Below are 23,727 nucleotides of genomic sequence, written 5' to 3'. Positions count from 1 at the left end.
CCTTTAACAGTTTTTTTTGTACATGGGGTAATAAGTCACAAAACCATATATATTTTCTAAAAACAGGACTTGGCAGCACAATTTTAAATCCATTTTTATTCTCTGTAATCCTCACAAGGTCAAACAAACCTCCACCATCACTCATTTGTAGTTAAATCCTATCTAGTACACTGCTATAGAGTTTTTGTAGTAATTAAATTATTCTGGCATAAATCTGGATGGATATATGCATATATTTGTTGTTTTTTAAAAAGACAACATGCTTCAATGCGGTTTGCATGCAAAGAATCCTTCATCCAGGGTTTTTGTCATTATGGTTTTAACAGTGGTTATACATGAAACGGATTACATCATTCCCACTTCCCAGTTGAGAGGCTAATGGAACGCAGCATTAAACCACCATGTTTGTGGTTAGTTTGTGTTCCTATGCTTAAAAGCCTGATCTTGACTCCTGTAAACGAGCTTCCTTTCACTGAAGCCTATCAGCTCGATCTGTTTCTTCACATCAGAAACCTACTTACAGAATAGGGGTATAAATCTTACCCATCATGGCGATTCGATTCCGTAATAACTTCCTGACCCAACGAGTCCATTATTTTCAATACTCAAGAACACCATGATATGATTCGATTTGATTAATTGGTTATTATTATTTTTTTTTACCTTACAGGCTTTCAAATTTGAAATAAATCAATGAAAGCTGTAATATTGTTATGCATTGTATTTGATAAACAACAGAAAATAACGGAAGTAGCAAAGTTGTTCCAGGAAAAAAAAAACATGAATCGACACTCTTGTGGACGTGTCGATGCATCGGATCGTCAGCTGTTGGATCGATGCATTGATACAAAACTGTTATTACTTACACCCCTATTACAAAAGGAAGATTGCTGACTGCATGTCTCCTTCTCAGCAGTCCTTAAGAAGGTAAAACTATGTTTATTATAGACAGTGATACAGGTCTTCAAGTAGTTTTGGGTCTGTGTTTTTTTTTAGATTATTCTTAAATATCTCCACAAAAATCCCTTTCACCTAAGAGTAAGGAATCAGGTTTATGGTTAACGCAGCATGACAGACGTCCACTCTAACATCACAGCATCCAAATGAAAAAAAAAACAATTAAAATAAAATAACTCTACCAGGAAGAGTGATCAGATATTTCCCCATGAGGGTTATCGAAGGCTGTGGAGACAATATGTTCAATCTGCAACCTGCTAATGCATATTTAACCAAACATTAACAGTAACATGTAATTCTGAGCCTCTATAACTCAAAGATTAAACAAAATCCACAAATGTTTGTAGAAAAGGAACAGGTTATCATTTATATATACACTGGAAACAAATCATCATAAGATCAGTACGAGATTTACTGATGTTTGCAATTGCACTGCCTATACCTGAAGTTAAGTATATCATGTGATAATGCCCATCTGTTGACATCTAGGGCAGCATTTGTCTATGAATGGGTTTAATGTTCTTTATTTCAGCAATAAATACAATTTTAATTTCAATTCTTCTGTTCTATTTTTCTACAAGTATCCCATAATGAAGGAAGAACAGTTAAAATAATTACAGATTTAAAGTTAACAGTACATTTCATGTGATATTTGAATGAGAACTAAGCAGTACTGCACAGTTTCTCATTTTAAATCTGTGATTGGCCCTGCAAATACTGAGCTAATTTAACACTAGAGAGTTGGAAATGAAACTTTGACTGCTGGAAATGTAAAAAATCAGATTTAAGTAGACAAACCAGTTCCTAGCCTCTCGATTGTCAACGCTGCAAAAATAGATTATTTAGACTCATACTGACAGACATAACTTCCTGCGACAAGACCAGCAGAGTAAAGACCACCCAGGACAGGACTGAGTGTAGAAAACAAACTGTGTGACAGACATGGGGAAGACTTGCAGATTAGGTTTTTGTAGCCAGCCACAACACAGCCCCCCCCCCCTTTTCCTGTCACCACCTCACACCAGCTTTGCTGTTTCAATAACTCAACTTGTCTCTAAACATTAGAGCAAATAATTTTCAGCTGACGTAGCCAATTGTATGAATTAAGGGCAGCATTTAAGGACAGGGGACTGTTACGCAACAGTACAGATAAAGGCCAGTAAGGTTTTTTTTGAAAATCCCTAAACCCCTGCTCTTCCTGCCCAATGCTGAACACCATGTATAAAAGCAAGCAAATCCTTCATCTGTCTTTTATTCCTGATACATAATCAAATCCTCTAAATCCTCTAAATGCAACTGAAGAACCAATACACTAAATAAAAATACAGCTAACTCTCACATGTAAGAATCAATCAGTGGCAGAGACAGTGGATTTGTTCGAAAAAGAGGTTTAACTGCCATTAGAGCAAAGGTTTTATTTCCTGTAATAGAAAATAGTAATTCAGAGATTATAGATTGTGATGTAAATAAAAGCAGCCGTGTTTATACATGAGATTCAATGCCCTGTTTTAATAAAGAAATACAAAGATGTCATGGAAAATGCAGTTCAGAGATAAGAGAGATGAGGAGAGGAGAGTTTGCTTCGCAGCAACAGTGTTTGAAGGAAGCAGTTGGACTGGCTTTATTGCAGGAAAGTACAGAACGATGACACAATGCAACTCAGTTGGTCAAAGTGCAAAACCTCAAGAGTAAAAAAAGACTAGAGTGAAAGACATCAGAGAGATAAGTGTTTTATAGGCACCCCTGCTCCAGACGTGAGATAAATACTTTAAATAAATCTGCCTTTCATTGCAACGTCATGGAAAACGATATGAATACTTGCATTTACTTTAAGTACCTTTATTCTAAGCTGATTTTGTAGATGAATGATGGAGCCTTTGTTCATCTTAACAAAGCACACTGTTTCGGTTAAAGTCCCAGTGGAGTTAGGAAACCTTGCATTGTTCTTGTTGGTTTGGACAGAGAAATCTTCACCTGGCACAAAGATGCTGTATAATCAGAGCTTCAAAAAAAAATGTATCCGACCACACTAAACAGCTCTATGCAGCAGCACTGCAACACATAGATGTGTTGATCCCACATTAGACATCCATTATGAGCTTCAGATTTACTTCTAGCATACTGTTAGGGGTGCAGCTGGAATTCTGACCAATTAAGATTCAAAAACATTTATATTTCTCAACATATTTTCCCTGTTGAATAAATTTACTCAAGTAAAGAAATGTTATTTTTTCTGAACATGTACTGGATGACGGGAAAAAAAACACCCACGGAGGTTAGATGCTTGAGCGATCGCAACATATACAGCTCAAACGTTCCCCTGATTTCATCTCTGATGACGTTTTTTTTTAGAATCTGAACGTTAATATGCAAAAATAAAACATAAAGGAAATGTTTGTTTGGAAATATAGAACAGTTCGGCTTTATGATTACTAGTAAGAAAAGGTAGGCGTTTGCTGGTGTGTGAATGTGTGTGCTTGTTCAGGGAGGACAGGAGCCCCTTAATCACAGGGAGCCGGAGCGTTTACTTTTCCCGCACGGCGTCCGTCACCACAGCTCAGTTCCCCTCCATCTTCTAACCCTCCACTGCCTCCGCTGGCTCTCAACCAGAGCCCACCTCTCAAACGATTCCTTGCAGCTGAAGCATACCACAAAGCAAAGCAGCTTTTCTCTAGGATTTATAATCCCAAAGCCCCCCCCAGAAAAAAAAAGAAAAAGCTGAAAGAGCTCTTTATAAAGCCAGGTCAGTCAGAGGCTCACTTCTGGATAGTCGGCATTAGCTTACGGTGTATAAAGTCAAAGATCAGAAGCCCTACAGATGGCTGGATTTCACTGAACAACATCCAATCAAACAATAGAGATATTATAACCAGCTTTTCATCAAAAGTAAAACTCAACTCCCCTCCATCATAATTGTCATATGATCTAATTATTTTGTCATATCCTGAAAGGAGGGTATGTAGACAGAAAATTACTGGGCTGAACTGGTAGGCTAAGTGCTGCAACGAGCCAAATTACTCCATCTGACATAGTTAGCTCACCTCTTAAGTGGGGCTACTTTACCAATTAGGCTAGCTTGTTTTTAGATGTACAAATATCAACATAACAGCGTAATTATCTGGCAAACGTATTCACTAAATTAGTTAAAATTGTTTTATAACGCTGCACTAAAAACATAAAAATCTGGATCATGGGATTTCCAGCGTAAGATTTAAAAAACTCTTCCTATTTAGGTGCATTAAACAGATTACAAAGCATTTAAGTTGTACTTAAGTTGCTAATAATGGTGATTTTGACAGCATTTTATAGATTAAAACATTAAAAACATAATAGTACTAAGGACTGGAATCATTTCCTCACAATAATGAATGAAGATTTCCATATTGATGCGTCTCTACTTGAATGACAAAGCTGCAGCTATGCACTGTTAAAGGCCGACTAGATGGAACGCATTTGATGAGAAAGAAAAAACGATTTCCGTCATTACAGCTTTAAATGGTCTTTAATGTGTCCCTAAGGACAAAAGCTGTCAGCTTTCCAAACACTAATGTAAAACTATGTTCCCAAAACACACTTTAAAACATCAGTGTTTTACATCTCCTTCAGACTTAAATAATCACTTCTAGTGTCATTAACACAGCAGAACAGTTTTTCATTGAAAATAGAAACACGCTGTACCTTTACTGCCCACACACACTCACCATTATCCAGTCAATATAAAACTTTACCACACTGTAAAATTCTGCTTCATGTTTTTGAATACAGGAAAAAAATAATGCCATCTCAGTGACAAACATAAAATATTATAACAATAAAAGCGGGATCACTGAGGAACTACAGCTGCACAATTCATTAAATTGGAATCATAGCTAAAGAAAAAGCCATTTTAATTCTGGTTCTGATAAAAAAAACATCTACAAGATCTTTAACTACAATCCTCTTGTAACGCCACTAGCAGAAACCTTATTCTGTAATTTAATTGCCAAGCCACTAGTAGGCGACAAGTGCTTTGAAAAAAGGGATCTTTGCTATAACCCGGGAAGTTAATTTGATAATGGGTTAGTTCGATTTTAGATGCTGCATCTTCCAAGGACCCCGTCTACCTGGACTGGGTCTTTTGAAGTCAGTAAAAATAAGGAGTTCGGAAGAGTTTTGGCTGCGGTTTCAAACCGGTGCAACCTTCTCCGGCATTCACCCCCCTTAAGTTCAGTTGCCTAGCAACCATAACAGTTGATACACAAAGCAGGAAAAAAATGGATGCCAAGATTCTCACTACTGTTCCTGGTGCTTATATTTTCAAGGAACTTCAGCAGCAGTGCCGTTGTCACGAATATCATATTTATAGTCCCTACACTGCACAGACATTATATGTCAGCCAAACCCATTTGCACAGGAACAGAAAAACCTTTCAAAAAAAAGTTTTTTCTATTGCTGAAGTACAAGTAGTAGTATTTAATGTGACATGTATACTGTGGTAGCTGAACGTAGGAATAAGGGCGTTCTGTATGGAAGTGAACCTCTAAGTACCTGGGGCCAAGCACCTCTAGTTGTTTGTGAGAGTGCACTTGTGCATGTAAAGTTTATCCAAAGGACAAATGCTCAATAGTGGTTGTGAAGAGCCGAAGACGTGCCCCTCCAGAGCACCGAGGCGAGCCCTGGGGGACTCAAACCCCAGACATCCAAAGGGATCCCAAGAGCAAAGGCGCCCAGGAGGGGCCAACTCAGAAAAAGCGACCCCCCACCAAGGGTAGAGGAGAGACGTCTCCCAAGGAAAACCCACAGCCGCTGCGAACGCCCCAGGAGCTGCAGGGATGGGTCCGCGGGCTCCACAGGCAGCCAGCCACCCCAAAGTAGATCCGGCCATGGGTACCGAGGACCCGAGGCCCCAGGGGCGCCAAGCCACCTGGCGGGAGCCCCGACCGAGCCCCAGGCCCCGCAGAGCAGCCACCAGGAATAAGCCAGTACTCGCCATTACCCCAACAATTTAATCTTTTACTCTCTCGCTTTTCCTCTTTCAAATATGAAATAGTAGATTCTGACAAAGCAGGTGTGATAGTGAACAGCCATGTTTATTTTGGTTTCATCACAGCTAAATATCCCACCTTAAACCATAATACTGCAATCTGACATGTTGACCAGTTTAAGAGAGTTTTGTTTGCATGTTTGTTTGCGGCATACTCCCTAACTATACTCCATATGTATATTTTATATTGTTATAGTACAGTATTTTATTGTTTATCTTTTAACTCTTCACTATTATGTTATTCTTATACATTTTTCTGAGGTCCACATGTATTTGACCATTTTTTCTATAATCTTTTTGCTGCTGTAAACACCAGAATTTCCCCATTGTGGGATAATAAAGGGAGTTTCTATTCTAAAGGATCAGGTCTTCCAAAACAGGAACATGGATAGATAAAGATAGACCATGATATGTAAAGATTCAGAGGTGTTATCTAGGAACGTTAGCTTAGTTTGCATATGCCTTAGGCCAGCTAGAGTCAGGCTAGTGACTCTAAATGTAAAGTTTGTTTAAAGAATTCCCACAATACTAGATAATTAATCAGGTTAATTAAAGCCTGAATACATACTTTCTTTAAATCTATGAAACCAATGTAATAAGTGGCAGCAGGTTGGTTAGCTCTGGTTTGAGTAAACCAGTAGAACCGGCCTCTGCCTGATCAAAAGTTATCCAAACATACAAGGAAGTGTGCAACCGTTTGAAGCAGGAAGGTCGCCTGTCAAAGGCATTCACCTGCTTATAAGCCCATCTCCACATCTGCTTTAAAATAGAACTTGAGCTGCGAAAAAAGGCACAGCAACGATCACTTGTTGTGGATCTCATTCTTAAGAAGCCAGGTACTTGGAGCCAAACAACCTGAGCTATAATTCAACACTGTTTAAGACACATGTTTATCCTTCACTTGGAGATAACCTTGTTTTTGTATATTTTTCAAACAGTGACATAGTATTTTAATAATAAGCTAGCTAAGACGGGTGGTCTGGTAACAATGGGACCCCGGACCTCACCGCAGCGACTTGCGTCCTCGCTCCATAAATGGCTAAATAACCGTTAGCTGTTTTGCTCTTTGTCCGCCCTTCTTTTTGCTTATTTACTCCACATATTCCAGCTAATACCGGTTCTAGCTACAGCAGCCTGGGTGTTCCGTGCCGCCTTTGGTCACCCACCGACAGAAAAAAAACACGCATCACCGCAATGACAAGTCGCTCACACACACATACACGCACGCGCGCGCGCGGCTGAAACACTGCGCCTCCTCAACCGCCGATAGAAGGTCTCATTTTGTGAGGCTCCTTCTGGCTTTAGCCGTTAAATCAAAGCTTACCTTTGGGGTATATCCGTCCAGAACCGACTCGGTAATGTCAGGAGGAAGAGGCGAGAGTTAAAAGCTAAGCGAAGGACAGGGTACTGTGTGGTGTGCCTGGCGTGCTGAGCGGTCTGGATAGATTGGAAAGCAGGCAGCTCACAACGTTCGGATGGCCCCGCCCACCTGCCTTCCTTCTGCCCAATCACAGAGTTAGGGACCGTCTGAGTGTTAACAGCCCGCACAAAACAGTAAAGCAGCTACTCCACCGTCATCATAATACGGAAGAGTACGGAAGAGGATTAGGGCCACTGGAAAAAAAAAAAAAAAAAGTTAACTGATTTTTAAATTGTATTTCAGTTTAGTATAGGAAAAAAGTCAGAATTCTTACTTTTTTCTCAGAATTCTGACTTTAATCTCAGACTTCTGACGACTTTCATCTCAAAATTCTAACTTTAAAGGAATAGTACACCCAAAACATGATTAGCCTTCATTTTCTACTCACCCCCATGCTGAACAACACTCTGGAGTACTTTTTTGATATCTCAAATGCATCTGGAGATCTGGGAGGCTTCTTGCTGTCTGCTGACATTCAAATAATGGAGGTCTATGGTGCTCGAGGCAGAAAGGTCCATAAAAGTCCACAAAAAACGTGTCAATATTCCTCCATACTGCTCGTCCAATGTATTCCAAGTGTCCTGAGTGGGTAGCATCCAGAATTTACTCGAAACGAAGTCATTTAGAATGTTTTTAGAGCATAAACAGTAGTGTATAGGATTTCCTGAAAGCGCGCACATGCGCGCTCACGACGCTACGGAAGCCGGCAGACCAAACCAGATGAAAGTGCGCATTCAGCTCGGCAAAGAACTCATGCTCTTCCTCAACACTGAAGTCCTCAGACATTTTTCTTTCGTTGTTTCTTTCTTTGCACAGGTAAACAGCACATTTCTTCTTCTACGCTTGCATTATTGGCAGAGCAGACGCTGAATGCGCACTTTCATCTGGTTTGGTCTGCCGGCTTCCGTAGCGTCGTGAGCTCGCATGTGCGCGCTTTCAGGAAATCCTATACACTACTGTTTATGCTCTAAAAACCTTCTAAATGACTTCGTTTCGAGTAAATTCTGGATTCTACCCACTGAGGACACTTGGAATACATTGGACAAGCAGTTTGGAGGAATATTGACACGTTTTTTGTGGACTTTTATGGACCTTTCTGTCTCGGGCACCATAGACCTCCATTATTTGAATGTCAGCAGACAGCAAGAAGCCTCCCAGATCTCCAGATGCATTTGAGATATCAAAAAAGTACTCCAGAGTGTTGTTCTGAGTGTTTTCTGAGTTCAAATTTCCTAAATCCGCCCCTGAGTATAATACTGCAGTTTAAAAACACTCTGGTAAAAGTTGAAGTATCAACTTGAGCTCTTTACTCAAGTAAAAGTGAAAAAGTATGTGCTCCAAAAACTGCTTAAAGTATAAAAGTATAAAGTAACATTAAAAAAAAAAAACAGCCAGATGCCACTATATGAACTGAAATCTCAATTTTTCGACTATTTAGAAAAATTCTTTGAGATAGGGCCAAGGATGAGTGAGGTCTTGTTGGTCTCCGTCTCCCGATACGCTCTCGCCTGTGTCCGACCTTTCAGACGTTTCAACATCTTTTTCTGAATCCAACATTGTAGCATGTTCTTCAAACCTGCTTGCTTCTGATGATTTCCTTTAACTAACCAAAGAGTGTTTGCTTTAAATGACTCATCCAATTATACTAGTTTTCACTAGATGTGGATGGAGCCAATGATCTGCATTGGATGGCGCACATGACGTGAAATAAATATTTATAAACATTAAACCGAACCCAAGAGTAACAAGTAACGTTTGTTTAAAAAATGTTAGGAATAGAAAGTACAGATACTTGTGTGAAAATGTAATTAGTAGAAGTCAAAAGTAGGAAGAGAAATAAGTAATGGAGTAAAGTAGAGATACCCAAAAAGTGTACTTAAGTACTTGACACCTCTGGAGTGCATACAAAACAAAATTTCGTTTTGTACAGCTTTTATAACATTTCCATTTCTTGATTTGCAGCAGTGATCAAATGTAAACAGTGTGGGTGAAAATAAAAACATGGTTTAAAAAAACAACAATGCATTGATATAGATTAAATTCAAAATGTTGACTTTTTTCCCTGACTTTGAAAAATATTTTTAGCGGCCCTCATCCTTTTCCGTATCATAACATAAAATATAAATGATAAATAAATAACTATACATCTTAATTTGCTGATCAATGTATATTTTCTATGTATATGTTCAATTCAATTTAGTTTAATTCACTAAAAAAATAACCTTTTAAATACATATACCCAATATACCCACTCCCAAATTGATGCATTTTGAATAAAAAGGAGCAAAAACAGTCTTATGGTATATGTCCCTAATTCATTTTTCAACTCTACTTTAGTTCTGTTCAGGTATTTAGATACATCTTTAATTACAGCTTTTCTAAAAAGGTATTTGAGGTTACCTAATATATAAAAGAAAACTATGTTTGTAAAGGAAAGCTTTTTGTTCACACCTTTAAGCTTTCTCTCTCTGGTTCTTTCCTGAGAAGTCATAACTTCTCGTTCAAGTCGGTCCAAAATCACAGCTAGAGAAGCATTTTATACAACTCCAGTATACCACATCAACGCATCATTACATCATACACTTCAATGACTCCAGCCTTATCAAAATATTACACTATGTTTTTAGATCAAGGACACCGCTCTCATTCCCTTACTAAATTTTTTCCATGTACATAATGAAGATGACTTTTTATCCTGACAGAGGAACTTTCCTAATTAGATAAACTACTTGGGGAAACATTAGTTCTAATACAAAACATACATATCATCAATAAAAATAACAAGTAACATGTTACAAATTCCTAGGTAGGGGACGTACTAAACAGGTGGCAAAAGAAGCTGTAATCTGATAAAACAAATTTCTAATTTTGTAGCTACTTTAAGATATCCGTGGCTTTGCCTGCCTCTATGTTTGTCCTGATCTGCTAGCAGGGCAGGTCTGAGGACACTCACGCCTGCTGTTGAGCATATTCTTCTGAAGAGGGTTTGTAAACTGATTATACACCTGCAAACTTATGCATATATACAACAGGCATTTGGTTCCAGGTGTCCACAGATACATACTTATTCAAAATACTAAGTTGAAGCTGCAGATACATACAACTCTGAACCATCTTGTGGAATCAACATAAATGTATATGCTTGGGCATCTATGGGATAATCGCTCTTTTTGTGGCCTGTGTGTTTTTGTTTCTTTTGTTATCTGTTTTCCAACCCTCTTGTTTCATGCAGTTGTGTTTCTGACTCTTTTTTTCTTTCCCTCTCTTTTCCCTCCGTCTATCTTTTACTAGTATCTCCTCTCCCTTTCTCACCTCCATTTTTAACCCCACACTGTGCCCCAGGCGCCGCACAATGGATTTAATGCAGAGGTAATTTTCTCCAGTGTGAGATCAATAAAGTTAAATCATTATTATAATTATTATTTTTTTAATTATTATCATTATTATATAGCTACGGGACATCAATTCCTAGAGCTGTATTGAAAAAACAAAGTAGCCTACAAAAACTTATTAGAGCTGCTGAGAATATGGATATAGTTAAAATTTAGACAACGCTAAAAAAGACTGTAAAATACTTGAAATTCACTTTTTTCAAAAAAAAAAAAAAAAACTAAAATACAGCCAGAGCTAATATAATTATCGTTTTATATACTATATGATAAGACTCAGAAATAGCTGGTCTTCACAAAAATTAACATAAAAAAAGTCTCTGGATATGTAAAGATGCAGCTTTTTTCTAATTATTATAGTTCCTCAACATATAAGATGAGATAAATTCAAATTTAACATATCAAACTAGAAAACAAATTACTGTGTGCACACTGTTGTAAATGTAATTTTACTTGTGCACTTAATAAAACTGCATGCTTTCTGCGTTTAGTTGTCTGTATTTAGACATTTAAATTGGATATTTTTTATTTCATATGTCAAATCAATCAACCAAATTGTAATCAAAGTTTTTGGTAAAATAACATTTTTGCACAACACACTTTATGCAATTGATAGTGATAATACCATAACAGCAGTGTATCTAATGATTAAGTATGTACATTTTTATTGAAGTAATTTTTTTGAAAGTTCCCTTCTTTTGAAAAGTAATATATAACTCCAGAAAACAATATGAGAAAACTTTCTAAAAAAAAATAGTTTTATTTGATTTTATTGCCAAATTTGAAAGTGTGCCATGACTGAATATGAAGAATCAAGAGAAATTTATTGAAAATTATCTCTAAAGTAATACAATCAGAAACATATAATATATATAATATATTATAAAATGCTTCTATTTAGTCATTGACTGTATAGAAAATTAAGACGATCCCTAAAATACAGTCAAATACTGTGTGTTTAGCGCCATCTGCTGGTCACCAGGTGTTACTGAGGCTTATTTTACAGCAGCAGCTCTTTGAAGTTTCTAATCATAGGTCATAGTATTATGTGACTCAGCAATTTCCCTGAAAAAATATATGATTAAATAAAAAAAAAAAATTTTTTTTCCAAAATATCAATTGAAAAAATCATGCTTACATCTATTAGATTATTACAATACAACACAGCAATTAGGGTACATTGACTATTTTTGTCTCTAATGTCTCTCTCTCCCTACGTATGTGTGTTTTAATGCTTAATTTGAATACAATGCAATTTACAGTTAATAAAACAACAACAACACACAGAACTCTTTTGCACAATCTAAGAAAATAGCTTTTATTATACAAATATGGAAAATAGTAAACACAGCAGGTTCCCATTTGTCATCATAAAACAGAACACTGATATAGAAGCTGATGATTTACACACACAATCTCTTTTTCAGAATCTTAAAATACATTTCAAAGTTTATATAATTGTCACGCATAGCTCTATAGAGCAGGATATATTCAATGTGGAAAATCACTCTGAATAAATTAAAACACAAAATATACTGTACATACGTAAAAAGCTGAAGGTACAGCAGAAGTGAGCTTGATTCCCACGAAGGCACTTGTGATCAGAAGGCTTAACTTCCATTACTGTGTGCTAAATTAACACCACAATAGAGTATAATCAGATGCGTCATTCATTTCATAAGCATGCTTCTTCTACTCCTAGAGCCTACTGTGTGGTCCTATAGCCTCTGACTAATTAAACATAACGAAATTATGGCCTGACATTTCGAGATAATGGTATCAGAATGAAAAAAGAAAAGGGATAGGACATGCATCACTTAGAAAAGCTCCAACTGCTTCAATTACTTTGGCTTAAACACATGTTTTTTTTAGAATAACATCAGCAAACCTACCATCTGTCTGCTTACTGCAAGGAAAATAACATATTCTTTATTGTGATGTACCGAATCTTATTTCCAATGAATATGCTAAAGAAATCTTTTAGAAAATCTCACTATGATTTTAATTGTGATACAAATATAAAGGAACAAAATCAAAATATACATCAACAAAACATATGTATATTTCTAAGATACTTTATCAAAGTAAGTTCCTTTCCTTGCTATGCATTTTGCTCACTTTATACAGATAGAAATTTGTTTGTAATGAATCCCCAAAGTGTTTAATTTTACAATTTCGTTGCAATTTCTTTTTCACAACCTGCTTTATTTCTCAGGCTCTCACATCAAAGCAAACTAGATCCTATATTGTTTTGGGTAGTTTATAGTCACTAAGAGTATATTGGTAAATTACAGAATAAAATGTGATTTAAAAACTAAATCAAAAATCAAATTTAGTTTGCATCCTGTCCCTAAATACATATTCAAGTTTAAAACTGCTTGACTTGAGTCAGTGGCTTTGAATATCCTCCCACGTGTGTCCTACTTTCTGGTTTGTCCACCATCTTGCTCCAAGGTTACCTTTAAGCTCTGGCCACAGATTTTGCAATTTAACACTCTAATACATGGATTTTTATTTGTATTTTTTTTTTTTTTTTGCATCTTATTTTATAAAGAAATCGATGGCGTTTCCATTTGGTGGACCTATTTGAAAGAAGGTATTAAGTGAGGATCGGTGGCCTTACTTAGGGGTATCACAAGGCTCCAGTCTTGAGCCCCTTCTTTTCTCCCTGTGCCTTTGATCATTCATACATTCTCTAAATATGAGATTTTATTCCATTTTTATGTTGATGAATGTCTTGGTATTTCCTCCTACAGATGCCAACTCTATTCAGACCTTCTTGGTTGTCTTAGTGACATAAAATCATGGATTTAAAATCTGATTTATTTAATTCAGTCCCCAATCCTCCAACAGCTTACTCTGTGCTGATCTGTACCCATTCATTTCAAGTCTACTCTAACCAATTGAGGGAATGAAATAAATTGCATGATTAAGACTGATAACCTGGTTAAATCTTTAATAAAATAATCAATCTTTCTTTATAGATGTTGAAAATTAAGCCTCTTTTTTAGGCATAATCCGAAATCAGTAATATATGCTCCTGGATGGATTATTGTAATTCTTTTTTGACACCATCAAATAGGCTCTCTAAAGTCGTCAGGCAAAACTTTGAACTGTGAAGATATTTAATGAAGAAATATTCCTGCATTTAGGAAATATAAATAATTTGATACGCTTAAATAATATGAAATATCTGGCTTCAAGGACATATTTAGATTAATTTTCACAAAATAATACTTTTTTCTTGTCAATTGACATAGCTTAAATGGCATTGTTGTATTAGCTGTAGAAAGCTTGCAAATTAGGCTATTCTGCTCAATAAGATTTAGAGAAAACACTCCTAGAAGCAATTCACTACACACACCCTGTCAAAGCTTTTATCCTTTAGATTACTGGTCAGACGTTACCTATAGAAATGCTATGGACTTGGCTTTATCTGTTTTTAATATGCTTCACTGCTTTTTAACTTGAGTTTTTGTTGATAAAAGCATGAATTAGACCAAAAAAGACAAACATTTGTCATTTAGACCCCACATTCTTCTCTATTCTACTTGCTAATACACATTTTGACTCTATATTTACAAATCAGTTTTAAAAACGTTAAATTAGTTATAAGGAGCATATGAAATGTTTTTGTATAATCAAGAGTTGTCGGCTATCACTACACTGCGTTCACTTTTCCAGTCTCTTGGCCACAGCCTGGTAGGCTAGCTCGATCTCCACATCCGCTGCACATGTGTTGGTGAACTCGTCTCTCTTGTAGGCGTTGTCAAGGTAACGCCAAACCCCTTCAAACTCAGAGGGGATGTCATAGTTTCTATACTTCTTTGCAACCACCTGTCGACGAGAAGTTGTTAAAGCGCCAGAGTTCATGCGTCGCATTCAGAGAAATTGAAAGAATGCAAGTTTACCTTAACAACATGAAGCTTCGGGAGAAGATTGCAGTCGGCAAGGGTCAGCTCATCACCATCTAGGTATTTGCGGGTGGAAGGACCCTCGCCGCTATGTCGTCCAGATTGAACCTCGTCAGGGATTGGTCGCATCAAGTAGTCATCCAGTTTAGCCAAGGCTTTGTTCAGACTCTTCTCTAACGCTGAAACACATATTTGCAGCTCTCAATGTTATTACATGGCAAAATAAATAAATAAATCACACACCCTTTTCGTAACTATCTTGGTTCTGTTGTTTTTCTCTAAGTTTTCAGTTTCAAGTTTAGCCAGGTTTTTCCAGCTTTATTGGTGTCTGGATTCATTTAAATTGCTTAGGTTTTTCTGTCTGTCCTCTGCTGCCCCCTTGTGTTCTTTTCCCTTGGCTTTCTCACCAGCTCTGCTCACACCTGCTCCCTATCAGCTCATTAGTCCTACCTTTGTTCAGTCAGCCATAAATACACTCCCTCTGCAGTCCCTCTTTGCTGGTTCCTCGTCTTATTTCATCCTGCCCTGGCTCCTCATGATTTTTTCCCCTGGTGTTTCCATTGTCCTGGTTAGTGTTCAATTCTCATGTTGGTTTTTTTGGATTTCTGTTTTGATGTACATTTTTAAGTTGGATTTTTGGATTCCTGTTTTTGCCGCCTGATTTTTCATTAAACCTTCCAAGATCTCACCCCTGCCTCTCAGCTTCTGCTTTTGGGTCCTAACATAAACCTTAAAACCAAATCTTGACACTTTTAAGATTACAGATATACTTTTGAACACTTTAAAACTTCAAATGTGATGAATATACAGCACATTTATCAGGAAAATAGATAGTGAAACACAGTGATGGCAGCATTATGCTCTGGGTGTCATGTTATGTACAGTCATGTACAGTCATGTTATGTACAGTCAAGCAGGATCATGGGTTGAGCATGAGGAAGCTTTCAACTGCTCGGTTACAGGATTAAAATAAACCACTTAGCTCATACGCTGAGGGAAGAGTGGAGAATGACAGAATCAAGGTTCCATTAATTAGGGGGTTATGTTATTGGGGGAGTGGCGGCCTAGTGGAATCCAGAGGTTCTGAATTCAAGCCCCACTCTCATGGACTGAGGCCTGGCTCCCTGAGCCCGCTGCTCCCCAACAGGATGGGTTAAATGTAGAGAGTGAATTTCGTTGCTCTGTACTTGTGACAGTGTAATTTAAAAAACCTAATGTGAAACAGCCTACAGTAGAGAAAATGTAAGCAGGGGAGCTGAGGAAGGAAGACTAATCAACACCAATGGAGCAGAACTAAGTCACTAAGAAACTACCTTATAAAGGACAGTAGGCATAAAGAGATTAAACCAAATGTACAATGAATAAAATACAAGAAAAAGTGAAGAAACTGAAAAAGAGACAATAATGAACAAAAAACAAGACTCCTAAGAGCCACTGTTAAACTTCTTTCAAAATGGTCTCATAAGTTGTGAACTCACAGCGATTGTTTTCTGGTCGTGTATTTTTGACGTAAGCTGAGAACCTGGCAAATATGTCATTTCCTGCAACGCTGGATTGACGGTTCTTCGCTGCAAGCCTGGGATACCTGAACGGCAGATTGTTTTTAGTCAGATTGCTGTTTGTACGCTCATCCCTGTCATACACGGAGGTATAGGTGATACCTACTTCGGTGGAGCCAGCATCTCTTCCAGGTACTCCTCTATCTTGTTGACGTCGGTTAGAACATTTCCCTCGAAGGTAAGGAATGGTGGATGCGTTCCAGGGGCAAGGTTGTGAAGGTCGGCTGGTTTTCTGATAAAAATAACCAATTTTTGTTAAGAATATTAACAATATTATCAAACATCAGCTAATGACTTTTATATCTTATGTTTTTGATCCAACTTGATGACATTTTAATGGCATATTCCTGCCAAACACAACACATCAGCTCATATATCTGGATTAAACCCCTCTTTGGTGTTTAATTCATTCAGCAAATGACAAGAATGTTTCAATTTAATTGATTTTACAGCTAACTTTATCAAGTAAACTCACAAGGAAGACGATTTTACCTTTTTAAGTCAACAGTAGTGACGTTAAAGACTACTCCTTTCAACCAAAGGATCATGAAGAGACGTTGGGAGAAAGGACAGTTTCCAATACTTTCCCCATCACTCCCAGCCTGTCACACACACATGGTTAACGCACAAAAACAGATACAAAATATTAGAATATTCCATTTAATCTCAATGATTTAGAAATATACTTTCAAATCAGCATGCTTTTTCTGACTCTATTTATCCCAAGGCTAGTTCCACTAGTCCTCGCTGTCAAATTGAACAAATGAGGCCTAGTTAATCAGGTAAATCTGACATATCCAGCAGCTGAAATCCACTTATCCTCTTTTAGAGATTATATATATGTTAGTTGGGAATAATTATCCCAATCAAGCCAGCTAAAATTGGTAGGATTTGAAATAAAAATGAAAAATATTTGAAAAAAATTCCAGACTGTCTCATTTTTTGATTCTGAACATTCTTTATTAATAAATCTTGGACCACAAAATAATTTTAAGAAAATTCTATTTTTTTTTTAATTAGAGTTGTCGTTGAACTTTGTGACTAAACATAAAGAACATACAGTTTGTATGTAAAATTAGATCATTCATTGCATTATTTTTCATAGATTTGGCATTTCTATATAATCTTTTATAGAGTTTCTGGACACTACGAGTGTCTGATTGTGTAAGTCAGGGTTTTAAAGAACAGAAACATCACACTGATGACACAGAGGTCTCAAAACTCATGTACGATTTGTCCTGCAGAGACCCACAGAGTGACTACAAAGGGAGTAAAACTAGTTAAACTTAAAACCTCAGCATGTGTATTTCTTCTAATAAAAAAACACAAAGAAAAAATGATGGACACTACGGAAAAAATAAAAGTAATAATAAAACTCACAGGGATGAGGTTTTGTGTATATTAACTGAAAATGTGCTCAGAAAGGGAAGATTTTTTTTAAAACTGGTTTAAAAAATCTGTGATTTAAATGTAAATTCAAAGAAAATTTCTCTAAAAGGATGGAGGGCAGGTTCTAAATCCCTCTTTACAGAGAAAAAATTTTCTATGTAACTCCAAGAGCTGACAACCACAACTGAATACCCCAGAACACACCCTATAGGTGAGCTCAGGCATGTTTATATGAGAGTAACTAAGAAGAAGAACACCGTATTTAATAATGAGAGGAAAGGAGCTGGTGTCTCTTTTCCTCTGCAGACCATATATGGATTTTCCTTCCACTTCTCCTGCCAAGGTGTTCATTTCCATCTTCTTTGTGGAAGCAGCAAATAGAACATAACATAACCCATAACTCCCCCACATGGATGGCATCAGAAGTTCAGAACCAACTGAAGGATCCCAGCAGTGCAGACAGGGAGCTGACCTCTGACCCCGGACTTCCTTTATATATCTTTGTCCATTTCCTTTGAATCGTGGGTACAAGCATTTACAGATCCAGCAGGAAGCTTGTGAAGGACGCTTCTTTTAAATGACCACATGTTGGGATTTATAACACCCTCCCTTGGAAATCCTCTTTTACCCACAAACGCTTCCAACATGTTCCCCTATATTCTTATGGAGCAATTTAATCATTACATCAGCCAACAGCTCAAAAGTCAAAAATAAGAAGAAGATGCCAAAAGGAGGAAAAGGTGTATGGCGTATATATATATATATATATATATATATATATATATATATATATATATATATATATATATATATATATATATATATATATATATATATATATATATATATATATATATATATATATATATATATATATATATATATGACAGCTGAAGTCTCTTATTTAGCATTTAGCTGGATTATTATACAGGGTTATTGCACAGGGTATCAAAGGGGTATTAATATTGATGGGAATTTATATATATAGTTATTGCATTGGGTATCAAATATATAAACAGGTTATTGCACAAGGTATTAGATACAAATTGCACATTAGATATTGCACAAGGTATTGCATTCATATTGCTGCACTTTAGAGTCTGAATGTCGTTAGCATTAACAATGGTATAAACACATAATAGAAAACAATTATTTCCAATTCATTATCACCCAAATTATCAAATAATGCACATTGCAGTTTGAGACAAAGAATAAAAAATATACTAAACCAAGTCTATATGAAAGCTTTTAGGATACTATTTTAAGTTCTTGCATATTTAGAGGCAGGCATCTAAATAGTTTTGGCAGCATCTTGAGGGCGACAGCGGCTTAATTTGAAATTTTATAAAAAGTTTCTTAGGTTCACATGTGCTGGGATTGTTTGTTTGAGTCTGCACGAGCAGAACTGTAACCGAACACTGCATTGAAATCAGATACAAGGTCCGGCATTAATAATCCACACAGCTTCCATTAACCGCCTCACTGCCCATCTGAACCTCTGGTTCTTACACTTTAACCGCATTTTTTAGCTACTGAAATCTGTGTTTTGTCCTATAATGAAATGCATTCATGCCTAAAAAGAACTGAGATTCCCTTCTTAGCAAAAAGTTATAGCAAAATCCGATGACTTTATTAATCCCCTAAAGGGCAATTCTTTGTAGCAAGTACCCTGCAGTAAAACACAATGTTAAATTAGCTACGTAAACATTGCTGTTGGGCTAAAACTAGTTAAAACAGAAAGACAACAGGCATCACAATTAGCAAACACTGCTCCAATGAAAACATTTAAATAAAATACAGTAAATGATTAAAAATAATATATATTATTTATATAAACATTCCAGGTTTTTTAACTCATTGTGATGGTTACACTAGCTTTGCAGTCATTCTATTGGAAGTTTGGGAAATATTTTTAGCAATTTAATTTCTACAAGTTCTGAGTTGCATGAAATATGTTCTACTTCGAATTTTTAAAATTTTACATTTTAAAAGTGTGGTTTTGAGTCCATATTTAGAAAGGAATTGACCCGAAATGTTCTGCAGCGTATCATTTTTCATAATTTTAAGCTTTTGAACAAACCATTTTCCTCTGTTTTCAGCACAGGAAAAAAAGTTTCAGAGAAAATCTCTGATGCTTTTTTCACATATTTAAAGTTTTCCACATATTTAAAGTTTTCCGCATATTTCAGAAACAATGTAGGGATATCTAAAGATATAAAACATTCTCGCTTTCCTATAAGGTTTGCAACTGCTCTAATTTTTAAAATAACTCAGTTGCCTTGAATAAAGAAGGGGTGTCTGTCTAACAAATAAGCAAAAGTCCTAAATGTTAAATCATAGCAACATTAACAGAAGATAATTTGAGCTTTTAATCTCAATAGTGAAAATAATCCAGTAATAATTGAGAGGGCCAGAGAAGGAGAGAGATTGTCAGTGCATGAATGTGGGTCGGTGTCAGGTTAACACATGGAAAATCAGCACCCAACCACAACAACATGGCATGCACCCTCTTAAAGGAGCTGCACTTAAACATTTGAAAGACGATTTTAAATGATATTAACTGTGGCATGCGTTTTTATTCGAATGCACAACACTTTATGGCATGGGCTGCATTTTTTTTTGTGTTTTAATCTGTGTGCAGAAAATTTGTTTTGGAAATGATACAGAAGCTGATATAGAGAGAGCCTAGTTGTTTACACACACACACAATGTGCCCACCTTAACAAAAAGTTCAATATCAGGGTCCTTGTCCTCCTCCACTACAGTATCCGTCATGGTCAAAAAAAGAACAAAACACTGACTCGCTTCTTTAGGTATCACAGCTAAGGAGTGGATTTTATTTTAATGGTTAGCCGTGTCAGTTTCCAGCAGATTCTAATCCAAGTCCATTGGGTGCAGTCCGCTCTGTCCCATGGCAGCTCTGACAGAGGATCAGCTGGGGACGAATGCCAGAGAGCGTGACAAGGACAGGGAGTGCGTGAGGTGAGGTGGGGTGGGGTGGGCCAGTTTGCAGGGGTTCAGTTTGTACCCTGGGATTCAGCTGCAAGGCGTGACGGAGTCAGGAGAAAATAACCTCTCTGTGGAATCGAAGGAGCAGGTTCCACAGCTTTCACTTATAATTGGATGACTCTGATACACTGTCCCCTAAGAAGTAAAAGGGCCCCAGGCTATCTGGGTCTTCGCCTTTCTTTACTTCAGGGCTGTATCTACTGTGAAATGGCAGCTTTAAAAAAAAAATATATATTTCAACTGAAATATCCAAGTCCAGTTCCATTTACAGCAAAAAAATTAGCTTTTTTATATAAATATATAGTGTGCCAGATTAAAAGAAGAAACTACATTACTTAAATATGTTTTTGTACATAGAGAAGTATGCATTTGTTGTTTTATTTAACCCCATTTACTTTAATACCCCTGAAAAAAAATCTATTGCAACTAAGTGTTTTGAGAATTCACCTCATCCGCTACTGCACAATATTTTAAACTAAAAAAATATATATTTTTTTCACTTTGGAAGAACTTATTCTAATTATTGTAATTAACGAGCAAGCCATACAATCTTATATGCAAATAAAGTTTCTTTATCATTGCATGGCCAAAGGTCATGTCATTCATAATTTAGATGCAAAGCAGCAGCTTGAAAATGTTGTTTTAAACTGTTAGCAGCTTTTTTTCCTGCAAATCTTCCTAAAAAAATAACGACATTTAGATGACTGACCATCTAAATCTGAACGCTGAATTAATAGGTTCAAGATGTGAGTTCAAAGTTTGAAAGCTTGAGTTCAGTTCAGTTCCTGAAGAAGAAAAATGATACGTATAGCCTAAACAGGTATGTTAATCAAAAAAAGGTATATTTGGAAAGTATTTCTCTGTGTACTTATCATTAAGTTTAATTAAAAATAAAACTATATATTGCAAGAAAAGGTCTTTAAACCTTGTTGCAGGTTTTTCTCAGTCTCCCCTGTTTTTAAACTGCAAACATTTAATAAAGTGAGCTTTATGCATGACTTTTACAGGTTTAAAACAACCTTATCTTTTAAGAGAACTGCTCAGATTATCGTGAGATATGTTTGTGTTTTGATAGCTTTATCAGTAGAAGCAATAAAACTAAAAAAATCAGTTAATTAATCAAGACTGATAGTATCCTGTCAAGTTAGCCGCTGTAAATGTTAATAAGTAGTATAAAGTATACATTATCTATCCTTGTTTATGCTATGCATATCTTTTTTGTACATTAAACACAAAAAGCCCAAAGTCCTTTTAAAAGGGAGTGACCCAACCCATAGGAAACTCCCAGCTTTGGTGTTTTTACCCAACTTTAAGAAGCCAGTTTGAGAGTTGGGCCCTCTATGTCATAAAGATGGTTTCCTAAACACAAAAAAGGTGGGATTCTCTGGTAAAGTATTTATTGCCTTACTTTAATGCACTTGATCAAGACCTTAATTAACTAAATTGCAAATTTACATTCCAACAATCTCCTATGGCCAATTGATAATGGTTTCAGCCAGAAAGAAAGTAGCTACTTCGAACCCTCCGGATGTAAATATGTTCCACTAGATCTCTGAAAAAAGAACGATTTACCAAAACTGATGTTTATTCAGGTCTAAATGCTGAACTGTTTATTTGTGCTAAGTGGTAATGCTGCGTTTTAATCTAATGCTACGTTCTTTTGTGTTGTTTTTTTTTGATGATTAATACACGGACACAAACGGTTATGCAGCAGGTTTGATCAGCACAGGTTGTAGCTGTTTATAAAATTCTTACTTGCTGGTATCAAATAATGCCAGTTTAATGAGATCTTTCAACTTATGAAAAAAAAAGGTATTGCCGGTATCTTATCTATCCAGAGATAACATATCAGTGCTCACAGTTATTCTAATCTAGCCATATTGTCAAGGTGAAACTTTAGTGCTACCAACGGTTGACATTGGTCCCTGGATTTCTACCATCATGCCGTCTCAGTTATCTCCTTCACATTTCCATTGCTGCTGGACTTTAGAGTGGAACCTGCAGATTATGTAATGAGTGACTCTGTATGTGCGATGCAGTTGTTACTGGATAGATAACCTGCGCTGCCACGGCCGAGGGACAGCATACGCCCTAGAACTGGCGGCCCTCTGAGTCAGAGCATTCCTGTCGGCTCAACTACAGTTATATTTAGAAACAGTCTAACATCTCGTCACCTCGCCACAACACAAACACAGCAGTGACGTTTGCGTGATGATGTAATGATTAAAGTTGCTCAGTCAATTGTAGACATGTTTTTAATGAGAATCACCTTCAGGTTTGTGTATCTGAGCATGAGACACACCAAGAACTTTCTTACCCTTGCATAAAGACAGATGTTTGGCCCATCCACCTTATTCCCTGGCTTCTTTTTCTCAGAGACGGATGATGATGATGATGATGAAGACGATGATGAAGATCTGCGCGATGACTCCTTCGCCTCCACTTCCATTTCTGGACCCCCCAGGTCCAAGTTCATATTTGTGATTCTCTCCCGTCTCTCCACGTTCTTCTCTTTTTCCTCATCCTCGCTCTCTTCCTTTTCCTCCTCTTCCATCTCGCCCCTGCTGTGATCCAGATTCTCGTCTCTCTCTGCCGGTGAGGAAGACGAGGAGGATGAGACAGAAGAGGAACTGCCTCGTCTTTCCTCTGCAGGAGGCTGCTCTGGGGAAGGGGACCGGGGAACCGGCGTTCCATCCTCTGCAGTTCTTGTGTATTCATGCTCTGAAGAATGATCTGAGGAGTCTTCATTGGGGGACTCCCTGGGTATTTCATAGATAGCTGGGGACTGATTCTGGTAGGAGCGCTCCTGCTCGGAAATCTCTTCATATGTTGCATCGTTGGTTACCTCGTAGGTGTCGTCCGACGGAGTCTGATAGATGTGCTCTAGTTCTGAAGGCTCTTCATATGTGACATGGTCGGTCAAGTCATGCATATCTAATGTCTGATTCTGGTAGGAGTGCTCTCGTTGTTCTCTCTCATTCTCCTCATCATCTGGTCTCTCATAGGCATTCTCTTTGAAGGGATCCATCCTGGTTGAAGGACTCTACAGTCTGTGTGTCAGGGTACA

General features: G+C 37.0%; 2 protein-coding genes across 3 annotated transcripts in view; both read right to left on the bottom strand.

The window, feature by feature from the left end:
• mgat5 (alpha-1,6-mannosylglycoprotein 6-beta-N-acetylglucosaminyltransferase) overlaps positions 1-7,442 on the bottom strand; it is a 79,824-nt gene extending 72,382 nt beyond the window's left edge. The window contains exon 1 of the mRNA XM_038294761.1: positions 7,305-7,442. The gene's annotated coding sequence lies outside the window, so the exon portion shown is untranslated. The remainder of the gene's footprint in view (positions 1-7,304) is intronic.
• A 6,090-nt stretch (positions 7,443-13,532) lies between these two features.
• On the bottom strand, positions 13,533-23,727 carry clic5a (chloride intracellular channel 5a). 2 transcript variants are annotated; one of them, XM_038294768.1, is made up of 6 exons: positions 22,978-23,727; positions 16,755-16,864; positions 16,369-16,494; positions 16,182-16,288; positions 14,701-14,882; positions 13,533-14,626 (listed from the first exon to the last, which is right to left on the bottom strand). In XM_038294768.1, the coding sequence occupies exons 1-6, from the start codon at positions 23,686-23,688 to the stop codon at positions 14,462-14,464; spliced, it is 1,401 nt and encodes a 466-aa protein (XP_038150696.1). In that variant the 5' UTR covers positions 23,689-23,727; the 3' UTR covers positions 13,533-14,461. The 2 variants fall into 2 exon arrangements, with proteins under 2 accessions (XP_038150696.1, XP_038150697.1); XM_038294769.1 differs by lacking the exon at positions 22,978-23,727 and adding an exon at positions 20,370-20,602.

Source organism: Cyprinodon tularosa, unplaced genomic scaffold, assembly GCF_016077235.1.
Source record: "Cyprinodon tularosa strain WSP-4 unplaced genomic scaffold, ASM1607723v1 ctg344, whole genome shotgun sequence".
In the NCBI taxonomy this organism is placed as follows: domain Eukaryota; kingdom Metazoa; phylum Chordata; class Actinopteri; order Cyprinodontiformes; family Cyprinodontidae; genus Cyprinodon; species Cyprinodon tularosa.
The sequence above is the reverse complement of the archived record's forward strand: the minus strand, read 5'-3'. Positions and strand labels throughout refer to the sequence as shown.

Coding starts and splice junctions, on each gene's coding strand:
- clic5a (XM_038294768.1), bottom strand. CDS start 23,688: ATGGATCCCTTCAAAGAGAATGCCTATGAGAGACCAGATGATGAGGAG. Junction 16,865..22,977: donor ACATCTGTCTTTATGCAAGG/GTAAGAAAGTTC, acceptor TGTGTGTGACAG/GCTGGGAGTGATGGGGAAAG. Junction 16,289..16,368: donor GAGATGCTGGCTCCACCGAA/GTAGGTATCACC, acceptor TCTGCCGTTCAG/GTATCCCAGGCTTGCAGCGA.